Source organism: Antechinus flavipes, chromosome 3 (genome assembly GCF_016432865.1).
Source record: "Antechinus flavipes isolate AdamAnt ecotype Samford, QLD, Australia chromosome 3, AdamAnt_v2, whole genome shotgun sequence".
NCBI classification, from domain to species: Eukaryota; Metazoa; Chordata; class Mammalia; order Dasyuromorphia; family Dasyuridae; genus Antechinus; species Antechinus flavipes.
Genome location: NC_067400.1, coordinates 520,368,151 through 520,381,563, shown reverse-complemented (window position 1 = coordinate 520,381,563; position 13,413 = coordinate 520,368,151). Strand labels below are relative to the sequence as shown.

Below are 13,413 nucleotides of genomic sequence, written 5' to 3'. Positions count from 1 at the left end.
GTAAGATAGGGGGAGGAACTCTAAGGCGGGGGGAGGGATACTAAAAAGGGAGGGCTGTGAGAAGCAAGTGCTGCTCACAAGCTTAATACTGGGAAGGGGGAGAAAGGGGAAAGAAGGGAGAAAAGCATAAACCGGGGTTAACAAGATGGCAAGTAATACAGAATTGGTCATTCTAACCATAAACGTGAACGGGGTAAATTCCCCCATAAAGAGGAAGCGGTTAGCAGAATGGATTAAAAGCCAGAATCCTACAATATGTTGTTTACAGGAAACACACCTGAAGCGGGGAGATACATGCAGGTTAAAGGTAAAAGGTTGGAGCAAAATCTACTATGCTTCAGGTGAAGTCAAAAAAGCAGGGGTAGCCATCCTGATCTCAGATCAAGCTAAAGCAAAAATTGATCTAATTAAAAGAGATAAGGAAGGGCACTATATCTTGCTAAAGGGTAGCATGGATAATGAAGCACTATCTATATTAAACATATATGCACCAAGTGGGGTAGCATCTAAATTCTTAAAAGAGAAACTAAGAGAGCTGCAAGAAGAAATAGACAGTAAAACTATAATAGTGGGAGATCTTAACCTTGCACTCTCAGAATTAGATAAATCAAACCACAAAATAAATAAGAAAGAAGTCAAAGAGGTAAATAGAATACTAGAAAAGTTAGATATGATAGATCTCTGGAGAAAATGTAATGGAGACAGAAAGGAATACACTTTCTTTTCAGCAGTTCATGGAACCTATACAAAAATTGACCATATGTTAGGACATAAAAACCTCAAACTCAAATGTAGTAAGGCAGAAATAGTAAATGCATCCTTTTCAGACCACGATGCAATGAAAATTACATTCAACAAAAAACCAGGGGGAAGTAGACCAAAAAATAATTGGAAACTAAATAATCTCATACTAAAGAATGATTGGGTGAAACAGCAAATCATAGACATAATTAATAACTTCACCCAAGAAAACGATAATAATGAGACATCATACCAAAATGTATGGGATGCAGCCAAAGCGGTAATAAGGGGAAATTTCATATCTCTAGAGGCCTATTTGTATAAAATAGAGAAAGAGAAGGTCAATGAATTGGGTTTGCAATTAAAAATGCTAGAAAAAGAACAAATTAAAAACCCCCAGTCAAACACTAAACTTGAAATTCTAAAAATAAAAGGTGAGATCAATAAAATTGAAAGTAAAAAAACTATTGAATTGATTAATAAAACTAAGAGTTGGTTCTATGAAAAAACCAACAAAATAGATAAACCCTTAGTAAATCTGATTAAAAAAAGGAAAGAGGAAAATCAAATTGTTAGTCTTAAAAATGAAAAGGGAGAACTCACCACTAACGAAGAGGAAATTAGAGCAATAATTAGGAGTTACTTTGCCCAACTTTATGCCAATAAATTCGACAACTTAAATGAAATAGAAAAATACCTCCAAAAATACAGCTTGCCCAAACTAACAGAGGAAGAAGTAAATATCCTAAACAGTCCCATCTCAGAAAAAGAAATAGAACAAACTATCAATCAACTCCCTAAGAAAAAATCCCCAGCACCAGATGGATTTACATGTGAATTCTACCAAACATTTAAAGAACAATTAACTCCAATGTTATATAAACTATTTGAAAAAATAGGGATTGAAGGAGTCCTACCAAACTCCTTTTATGACACAGACATGGTACTGATACCTAAACCAGGTAGGCTAAAAACAGAGAAAGAAAATTATAGACCAATCTCCCTAATGAATATTGATGCTAAAATCTTAAATAAAATATTAGCAAAAAGATTACAGAAAATCGTCACCAGGATAATACACTATGACCAAGTAGGATTTATACCAGGAATGCAGGGCTGGTTCAATATTAGGAAAACTATTAGCATAATTGACTATATCAATAACCAAACAAACAAAAACCATATGATCATCTCAATAGATGCAGAAAAAGCATTTGATAAAATCCAACATCCATTCCTAATAAAAACACTTGAGAGCATAGGAATAAATGGACTTTTCCTTAAAACAGTCAGGAGCATATATTTAAAACATCAGTAAGCATCATATGCAATGGGGAAAAACTAGAACCTTTCCCAGTAAGATCTGGAGTGAAGCAAGGTTGCCCACTATCACCATTATTATTTAATATCGTATTAGAAACACTAGCCTCGGCAATAAGAGTCGAGAAAGATATTAAAGGAATTAGAGTAGGCAATGAGGAAACCAAACTATCACTCTTTGCAGATGATATGATGGTATACCTAGAGAACCCCAGAGATTCTACCAAAAAGCTATTGGAAATAATTCATAATTTTAGCAAAGTAGCTGGCTACAAAATAAATCCCCATAAATCCTCAGCATTTTTATACATCACCAACAAAACCCAACAGCAAGAGATACAAAGAGAAATTCCATTCAGAATAACTGTTGATACCATAAAATATTTGGGAATCTATCTACCAAAGGAAAGTCAGGAATTATATGAGCAAAATTATAAAAAAGTCTCCACACAAATAAAGTCAGACTTAAATAATTGGAAAAATGTTAAGTGCTCTTGGATCGGCCGAGCGAACATAATAAAGATGACAATACTCCCTAAACTAATCTATTTATTTAGTGCTATACCAATCACACTTCCAAGAAAATATTTTATTGATCTAGAAAAAATAACAACAAAATTCATATGGAACAATAAAAAGTCGAGAATCTCAAGGGAATTAATGAAAAAAAAAAAATCAAATGAAGGTGGCCTAGCTGTACCTGATCTAAAATTATATTATAAAGCAGCAGTCACCAAAACCATTTGGTATTGGCTAAGAAATAGATTAGTGGATCAGTGGAAAAGGCTAGGCTCACAAGACAGAATAGTCAACTATAGCAATCTAGTGTTTGACAAACCCAAAGCCCCTAACTTCTGGGAAAAGAATTCATTATTTGATAAAAACTGCTGGGATAATTGGAAATTAGTATGGCAGAAATTAGGCATGGACCCACACTTAACACCATATACCAAGATAAGATCAAAATGGGTCTATGACCTAGACATAAAGAACGAGATTATAAATAAATTAGAGGAACATAGAATAGTTTATCTCTCAGACTTGTGGAGGAGAAAGAAATTTGTGACCAAAGATGAACTAGAGACCATTACTGATCACAAAATAGAAAATTTCGATTACATCAAATTAAAAAGCCTTTGTACAAATAAAACTAATGCAAACAAGATTAGAAGGGAAGCAACAAACTGGGAAAACATTTTCACAGTTAAAGGTTCTGATAAAGGCCTCATTTCCAAAATATATAGAGAACTGACTCAAATTTATAAGAAATCAAGCCATTCTCCAATTGATAAATGGTCAAAGGATATGAACAGACAATTTTCAGAGGATGAAATTGAAACTATTACCACTCATATGAAAGAGTGTTCCAAATCATTATTGATCAGAGAAATGCAAATTAAGACAACTCTGAGCTACCACTACACACCTGTCAGATTGGCTAAGATGACAGGAAAAAATAATGATGAATGTTGGAGGGGATGCGGGAAAACTGGGACACTAATGCATTGTTGGTGGAGCTGTGAACGAATCCAACCATTCTGGAGAGCAATCTGGAATTATGCCCAAAAAATTATCAAACTGTGCATACCCTTTGATCCAGCAGTGTTTCTATTGGGCTTATATCCCAAAGAAATACTAAAGAAGGGAAAGGGACCTGTATGTGCCAAAATGTTTGTAGTAGCCCTGTTTGTAGTGGCCAGAAACTGGAAAATGAATGGATGCCCATCAATTGGAGAATGGCTGGGTAAATTGTGGTATATGAATGTTATGGAATATTATTGTTCTATAAGAAATGACCAGCAGGATGAATACAGAGAGGACTGGCGAGACTTACATGAACTGATGCTAAGTGAAATGAGCAGAACCAGGAGATCATTATATACTTCGACAACAATATTGTATGAGGACATATTTTGATGGAAGGGGATTTCTTTGACAAAGAGACCTGAGTTTCAATTGATAAATGACGGACAAAAGCAGCTACACCCAAAGAAAGAACACTGGGAAACGAATGTGAACTATCTGCATTTTTGTTTTTCTTCCCGGGTCATTTATACCTTCTGAATCCAATTCTCCCTATGCAACAAGAGAACTGTTCGGTTCTGCAAACATATATTGTATCTAGGATATACTGCAACATATCCAACATATAAAGGACTGCTTGCCATCTAGGGGAGGGGGTGGAGGGAGGGAGGGGAAAAAAAAAATCGGAACAGAAACGAGTGTCAATATAAAGTAATTATTAAATAAAAAATTTAAAAAAATAAAAAAAAAAGAAAGAAAGAAAGAAATGTACAAAAATGAGATTGTTTCTTGATTAGTCTGTATAAAATATTGTAGCATTGTCCTGCACTTGTCCTGGAATTCTTACTCATGTATTGCTATAAAGGAAAATTAAGTGTAATGAAGGGATATATAGCCATGGGTTTTTGGAGCTGGATGACTCAGTTGCCAGCTACTTCTTTGTACTAAATTATGAATAACACTAGCAAAGAAATTTGCCAATAATTTTAATGTATAAGCCTCTTGGAAGCTTCATATTTACTAACTATTAAATATCTGTAAAATAATTTGTTACTGTGGATTTAGGATTAAAAGTCTAGTGAAGATATTCAGTTTCACATTAATAGTGGCTGTGCTAAGGTTTGTTGTTGTTATTTGCTGGTTTATATTCCATTCTGGATTGGGTTGCTTTTCCATAAGATGGTATAAATAATTGGAATTAATTGAGAAGTATTCTTTTGGGGGAAGGTTAAGATGGAAAGGAAGACTGAGATTGGCTTCATAGTGTCATGACATGAAATTAATAGAATCCTTTCTTGTTCCAGGTTTAGTGCCATCCGATGTGCAGCTGCTGTCCCCAGAACTCCTGATGAGATTTCTTCTTCAGAGAAACTTGGACAGGCTGATCCTCATACATCAAATGAAGCCCTACCCAGCAGTGGGCCTACCACCAATGGCCATGGTCCTCCTGCTACCAAACAAACCTCACAACATCCCAAAGGAATTATGGGAATGTTTGCCTCCAAAATGGCTTCCAAATCCCAAGATGCTAATAAGGAGACTAAAACAGAGTCAAAAGAGGCAACAAATGTAAGTTAGTCATTAAATCTCACATCTTCCCTGGGTGATGTAAGTTTGTCTTTTAACATCCTGCTACTTAAAATATTTTAATTAATATTTTAATATTTGATGATAATTTAACATTAATAACTTCAGCTTGAGTCTAGTAATGCTTGTAGTTTTTACCTCATAGTGAGAGAAAGAGCATGATATAGTGGAAGAAATGCTTGCTGAGTTTGAATTGGGAGACCTAAATTTGAATTCTTGATCTGCCCTTTGTTAGCTTTCATAGCAAGTCCTTTGACTTCTTGGCCTATTTCCTTCTCTGTAAAATATGAGGAAGTTGGACTCAATGATCTTTCTGCTCTTTACCTGTGATCCTCTGACAGACTAGTTTTTCTCTTTCTATCAAGTTGGAATGCTCATGGATTTACCCTGTAAATGTTCTTTCTTTGTTCTCTCTCCATTTTAGTTTATATAAATGCATTGACTTTTAGATGCATTGATATAGTGATAAGGTTCATAAATCAATTGGGTGTCTACCTAGATGTGTTTTCTCATTGTCTCAATTGTTTGTTTTGTACACATCTACTATATGACATTTTGCTCACATGTTTTAAACATCATTAAAGAGAAATTTGGTTGCATAAAATTAAAAGCAGCATTTCTATCAAACTAGGAAGATTTTATGAAAGAAATATTTCTAAAGGTCTGAGGTTTCCATTTTGTGACTGTTATCTCTGCTAGTATGGACCATAATTCCTTTATACTTTACTGATTATCTTCATCAGTTACTGGGGCTTAAAAAACAATTTTAAGAGTGATATGCTCAGTGATAAGGCTTTTTTCAAGTAACTATTACCTAGTCTTCACCCGGGAAATATTGGGTCTTCTGCTAGACCTCTGTTCAAGGCTTTTGTGGCATGATGGGGACTGGATGGACACACATCCTGTGTTCCACTGGTACAACTTGAAAAACATGACAGTTAATAGTACTTGTTTTTTGAGAGTGATACCAGGGAAACATCTAAAGAGGGTATTCACTTTATTATTTTGTTTGATCTTGCAATTGTGTTATGGAGTAGGACTCAGTTTTCTCATCTCCTAAAGCCTGCAGGATTCATAAATTGTATACTATCAGCCTCATGGGGTTATTAAGGAAGTATTTTGTAAAATATTTAATAAATGGGAGCCCTTTTAGTGTGATCTGTGGATTAATAGATTGCATTTAATAACTCCACTAGGAAATGGTGGAACTATAGCGTAAGTCCAGGTCCTCTGACTCTAAATCTAGGTTTCAGAATGGCTTTAAATGCATTTGCTAATTATATCTCTAGAATGAGTTACTAAGAGGAACTTGGAAGTTTTTCTAAAATCTTTAGTAATTGTTAACCACTTATATTCTCCCATCTCTTGATGTTATTGTCAGTTGGCTTCACTTCATATGTCTTTTGTCTGAACCATGGAGATCCAATCTGATTTTTGAACTCTTCCATGCTGAATGATGTCAACTGATGTTTGTAAAGACTACTTTTGCATAGATGGGATGAATTTGACACCAGAATCATGGAAAAACTCTTTTCTGTTCTTTTAGGCATCTTCAGCAAACAGCAAACCACAAGGAAAAGGGAATGTGATGAGCAACTTTTTTGGGAAAGCTGCTATGAGTAAGCATGTCTATCTTCCTAGATGTTTCTGTTAATGAATAGATTAAAAGCCTCTAGATAGTGATTCTTTATCTTTTTGGAGAGTAGACCCCTTTTGGGAATTTGGTCAATCCTACAGACTTCTTATAATATTTATAATTGAAAAGAGGCCTAAATTTTAGTTAGAGGTTAGTAAAAATAAAGATGTAATTTTTGTCCCCATTCAAGTACAGACTCCTGAAATCTATCCACAAACTTGCACATCTGGTCCCACGTGAAAAACTCTGATCTAGTCCAGTCCTTCTGTCTTAAGGAAAACGATGCTTCTATACTGTTCAGTCCTTTATGATTTCTGTAGTGCTTTGCTTATAGTAATCCAACAAGATAATTATTTCAAGTGGATTATTCCATCTGATAGATGAGGAATCTGAGTCTCAGAGAGAAGAAATCATTTTCTTAGGATCACATGGCTGATAAGTCAGAAATGCATTTTGAACCTACATTTCTGATTTCAGATGAAGGGTACTTTGTATCATACTTATGCTTTGAATGAGGTCATACATAAATGGCAAATCTGCCATTCTTTTGTATATAATCTTTAAATACTAGTCTTTGGGTACAGCAGGAAAGACAAGTATGCAACCAGCAGTTTTTTCCCTACATTTACATCTGTATAATTTCCAGTGTGTAGCTGAAACTATCATTTGCAAAATCTAGTGCTGCTTTTATTGTTTCCCCCTTGTCTTATTCCAGGGGACAGTAAACCCTGTTCCACCATAACATCTAACATTTTTTACTATGGTGCCTGGTATTCAGAATGAACTTTTGGAAAGGGCAGATGGGTTGTTTATTCTGCCAAAGAAGTGGCCTGACTATATTAAATAGGCCTTGAAGTGGGTAGAGGTTGGGCAGTGTCTTCATTATCAGTAATTCTATCTTCTATATCATTTTTAGAGAAGAGAAATCCTGATTAGGGTGAGGAGTAAAAAGAAAACTCCCATTAGAGTGAGATTTAGATTTAAAGATCAGTCATGGAATTTTAGGAGTACCGCTTACCCTTAGCCATAAAATGGTTTACTTAAGGATAAGTAGATAATAGTACTTCCTACTTTCTAGGATTGTTGTAGAGAAAAGCACATATTTTATGCTATGGAAATGTGATTTTTGTTTATTAATGTAGTGATGATACAGTATTTTTGTTTTTTGTTGTTTGCATTTTGTTTTCTTATTTTTTCCTTTTTTTATTAGATTTTTCTTGTGCAGCATGATAATTGTGGAAATATATATAGAAGAATTGCACATCTTTAACATTATTAGATTACTTGCCATCTAGGGGAGGGGAAAAAGGAAAGAAGAAAAAAATTTGGAACACAAGGTTTTGCCGGGGTGAATACTGAAAACAGTAGATGTTTTGAAAATAAAAAGCTTTTAAAAATATAGTTATGGGGGCACCTAGGTGGGCGTGATGGATAGAGCACCAGTCCTAAAGTCACCTGAGTTCAAATCTGGTCTCAGACACTTAACACTTCCTAGTTGTGTGACCCTGGGCAAGTCTCTTAATACCAATTGCTGCAGCAAAAAATATATATACATGTATGTGTATATATATATATTTTTATATAGTTATGATAGAATTTTAAAGTTGGGAAGCTCCTCCCAACTTTTAAAAATTTAAAAAAAAATTCTTGAATCACTTCTAGGACATCCTATCCCTTTCTCTCCCTCACTTTCCCAAACCTTCCTCCCCCTTCCCCCTAAGAATACTCTCATCTCTGCTTGCACATTTTTAGATGAGCTCTCAATGCAGTTCATTTTGCTTTTGGAAGGCTAATTACTAGGCATGTTTTCATTTTGTTGCTTTGTAATCTGTCTCCCTGATCTCTCACCATTTTTTCATATGGTAGTCTCAACAGTAGAGGAGTCTCTAACCAGATGAGACAAAAAATGTTCAACTCATGTTGAAGTTAAAATATTAGGTTCACTACATGTTTATCTGTAGAATATAACATATTTTTTGCATCTTTGTTGAAATGTGCCATGTAGTTGGACAGCAGCTCACCTAGTTGTCTTAGACAATTGATGCAGGCAGACAAAGATCTGAGCCCAGAATTGAGTAAGGGGCAAGCATCCGTAAATCCTATATTTAGAAAACTGCATATTGTTTATTTGCATTTTTATTTTCCTTCTCAGGTTTTCTTTCTTTCTTTCTAGATCCAATTTTTCTTATGCAGCAAGATAACCATATGAATATGTATACATATGTTGGATTTAACATATACTTTAAAATATTTAACATGTATTGGACTATCTGCCATCGGGGGGTGGGGGGTGGGGGTGGAAGCAGGGGAAAAGTTGTAACAGAAGGTTTTGCAAGGGTTAGTGTTGAAAAATTACCCATGCATATGTTTTGCCAATAAAAAGCTATAATAATAATAATGTTAAAAAAATAGAAAACTGCATAACACTTTAGGTGATCCCCAATTAGTATTCTCCTAATGAAACCTGTGGACGGCAAAGAGTCTACATTCAAAGAAAACTCAAACTTATTCATAGAGAAGAACTTCATAGAAGATGGATAGGAATAGACTTTGGTATATCCATGACTTCCATGTGAAAAATGATAAATCCTTGAGCACTACATGACTAGAAAATAGGTGTTTCATTCATGGAGATAGAGCGATAAAAGATGGATAGTCTGAATGCTACCTTGGTACTTCTGAGAGAATTATTAGAAACACTTTCTTCTAGAAACTTTGGATGACTCCTGTGGGGGCTCGAGGGAAAAAAGGCATAGAAATTAGTGATCCAGTAAAGTGTCAACATCACTGAAACATACAATTTGATAAATTGGAAAATGTGTCTCTCCTTTTGGCCTAGCTTTTGGTTCCAAAGCAAATTTTTTGAACCCAATATTATACTATATATGCAGATTGATTTTTTGTTTTTTTTTTAACCGAGCCCAAACTGTCTTTGACCACTGTGTGCCAGGCTAGTCTGTGTGCTGTGATGGTTTCCCACAGCTAGGCCTCATTGTTTGAATTTGTGCTTTGGTGCATCCCTAAGAGTTCCCCCCCACCCCCCTTGTCCATCTTAATTTGCATTTGCCCTAGTTTGGTGCACTACACAATAGCTATTTGGATATTCTTTTATCTTCTAGCCAGTGGAATTATATTGTAATGGGTTATGCTTCAGGACTGGTATTTGGGCTCTGTTTTAGAATCTATGTGTGGATGATCTTGCTTTGCCATTTAATGTTAATTGTATTTCATTGGTGACATGAGATTCCTTAAAGAGAAAAGAGAGCTAGTGTCAGGTCTCAGCCATAAAGAAGGTGAGACCCTACCACCTCTTTTAATTTGGTCTGGAGTGTGATGCTGGACCATTCCATCTTTCAAATTCACAAACAACTTCATATTGTTTTCTTTTGGTTGTTTTCTTATTCCTTTGTCAATCTTTAATGGTCTTCTGACATTTTATTGAATATTTACTATGGGAAAAATCCGGAATAGAAGTTGGGAGTGACAGTTTTAGAAAGTAGAGAAAATAAGGATGTTTAAAAGAGAAGGTTTAATTTGAATAAACAAAAAAAATTTTGTTTAGGTTAAAAGAAATCAACTGTACAAGGATGATGGAGATGTAGTCAGATAGCATTAAAAAAAATACTTAGACATTTTAATTACTTTAAGCTCAGTAAGACTTAGTAGGGTCATTGCCAAAAGAGCTAATATGATCTTAGGCTTCACTGGTAGAAGTATGAAGCCCGATAGTCTTACTATCCTTTTCCCTGGTTATTTCATAATAAGGGTATTTTGTTTAGCTTCTCACTTCCACATTTTAAAAGGAATATTAACAAAATCAACTATATCTGTTTAGGAGAGGCAACCAAGATGGGGAGGGGACTTGAAAACATTTCCTAGAAGATAAGATGGAAAGGACTGGGGAGATTAGGCCAGAGAAGAGAAGACAAAATAAAGGAGTGACTTGATTCCTCCCTTGAAAACATTTCATAGAAGATAAGATGGCAAAGACTGGGGAGATTAGGTCAGAGAAAAGAAGACAAAATAAAAGGGTGATTTGATTCCTGTCTTCAAAAATTTTTAAAGACTATCATATGAAAAAGGAATTAGTCTTATCTATGTGGTTTCATCAGGGACAATTAGGCCCATTGACTAGAAGATAAAGGGATGTGAGTTTAGGCTCATTTTAGAACTTTGCAGTAATGCAATAACCTATCTTCTTAGGTCATGGATTCCCCATTACTGGAATAACTCCAATGGAATGGATGAACCCTTGTTAGGAAAATTGTAGAGCTTTGGTTATGAATTGTATTATATGCCCTCTAGAGAAAATGAAGGAAAAAAGCTGAGCAATGGTTCACGTTTATAAATAATAAAATTCTAAGTGATAGTGATTAGATTTCTTTTCTAAAAGAACTAAAACTCAAATACATACATACATACATACATACACACACACACACACACCCCTAATACTGATTATTTATGAGGTGAAAGTATTAACCAGTGTGCTTGATTCAAAAGGTGATAATAAGGTAATTTAGTATTGCTTGACAGAATAATATTACCCTTAAATTATATATATATAACTTATCCTGCTGTGTTCACAGATAAACTTAAAGTCAATTTGGATTCAGAACAAGCAGTAAAGGAAGAAAAAACATTGGAACAGCCTCCAGTTTCTGTCGCTGAACCAAAGCTGGCATGCAGTGGAAGCCTGAAGAAACCCTACAAGAAAGTAGAGCCTGTTAAAATGCAGCAAAAGGAGAAAAAAAGGTAGGAAAGTTTTGTGGAGCTTGGTGGAAAAGTATCTCTGTTGGGGGCCAGGAGGTCTGAGCTTGAGCTCATTGACAACAGTGGTTTTTTGGTGAGTGATGAACCCTCCCTAGAACCATAGAATAAATCCATATGGCCAGAGTGAAGTAAAAAAAAAACAAGCAGTACTAGTGTATTTTGCGAAGCCAACCCTTTGAGGCCTGGATCATTGTTTCCCCACCTTTATTTTAATCTTATAGTCACCGTCTAAGTACACCTATTTTTTCTTTTCTTTCTTTTTCTTTTTTAAATTTCAAATTGCCAATTGAAGGTTTACTCAGGGATACTGTTTCCAGTCAAGTTTAAGAGAAGACTTTCTGTGTTTACTTTTTCTATCAATGAGTTTATTTTTCAAGTGGTAAAAGGTAATTAGAAGAGAAACTAAAAAGCACGTAAGCTATTAAAAATGGGTCCAGGAGTTTGAGACACTACCTCATAGTTGGTAGCAGTAAGTCTGTTGAAAGAACCTCTGAGCGACTCCGTCAGGACCGATAGGCCCTAGAAAGGTCTGACTTTTGTGGGGAGGTTGGGCCTGTTTATTTGCCAGACGGATGTCAGCCAGTTCTCCTGAGGTTTCAGGCTGAGCTGGAGCACTATCCAAGGGACTTCACCTTGCCATGAACAGGTGATATGGATGGATTAAAATGTTCCCAACTATGGGTACACTACTCACTGTGATGACTGTTGCTGGCTCTGTAAGTGGGGCTGGCAGAGTTTCCAGGGGCAGGAGGTGGGGAAGAACTATTGTATACTAGTAGAATGTCTAATTTACAAAGTATACTGTACAGAACTTGTGGTTTTTATACTTCTTGGTCCTTTAGCTTTGTGAATGACAGGCTGCTACCTCCCAGTTAGGGACTAGAGAATCTAAGTCTTATTCCAAGTCGAACTTCTGTGGTTCAACCTATTCTATATTTTTATGTTCTCAAGGATGCTGTCAGCATTCTTAAAAGGCTTTTGGGATTTAGCGTTCTTTTATAAACTCATTCCCAATGCCACTAGAATATATTGCCACATTTTTGCTTCCTTCCCTCCACTGACCCAAGCCAGATATTGACTTATCAATAGTTTAACATTGTTAGGGAAAGGGTAGAAATCTACTTTAGAGTATTTCAGAAACTATTGAATATAGAATCCCATGATCTTCCTTGAAGCTTCCTTTCCTTTTAAGTCCATATTTATTCAGTCTAGCATAAAGAATAAGTACTACTAAAGCTCATCATCACATAGTATTTCCATCTTGCTCCTGATAGTTCAGATAAGGGCATTCTTATTTCAGCTTTTAACTCCATGAGTTCCAGCAGGAATTTTTTTAATCTTTTTGGAACTATTTCCCTCAGCGATAAAATAAGGGGACTGGATAATTAGGTCATCTCTAAAGTCCCTTCTAGATCTAAATCTTATCCCCTTCCCTTCTCTAGAACCTCTTGTGTCTGCTGAGATTGTGAACCAACAGTTATATCTATAATAACAGAGGTCTGTCTATTCCTTTTAAGTGGGTCATTACACATGTCCCTCCTCAAGGTACACTAATTATATACTTAGTATAATGGAATCATATATTGTAATATTTATGAAAATAGCCATATTATATTTTTATATACACATATACACTCATATAGGTAGGTGGATATGTATATATATATATGTGTGTATATAGATATATGCATATCTATCAATATTTATGTGCAGTATATGTAATATTTTCCTCAAAACAATCCTGTGAAGTCAGAGAACATTCCATTTTACAGATGAGGAAATCACCTGGGTCATGGACATAGGGGTAGTAAGTGGCAAGGCTGGGATTTGAA

The 13,413-nt window shown here is 35.3% G+C and overlaps 1 protein-coding gene across 2 annotated transcripts in view; it reads left to right on the top strand.

Annotated features, from left to right (window-relative positions):
- Positions 1–13,413, top strand: part of POLD3 (DNA polymerase delta 3, accessory subunit) — a 66,887-nt gene that overhangs the window by 28,782 nt on the left and 24,692 nt on the right. For both annotated transcript variants that reach the window (XM_051987116.1, XM_051987117.1), the window contains exons 6-8: positions 4,890–5,154; positions 6,719–6,791; positions 11,398–11,563. In XM_051987116.1, coding sequence (XP_051843076.1) covers positions 4,890–5,154; positions 6,719–6,791; positions 11,398–11,563 — 504 coding nt within the window. The remainder of the gene's footprint in view (positions 1–4,889; positions 5,155–6,718; positions 6,792–11,397; positions 11,564–13,413) is intronic.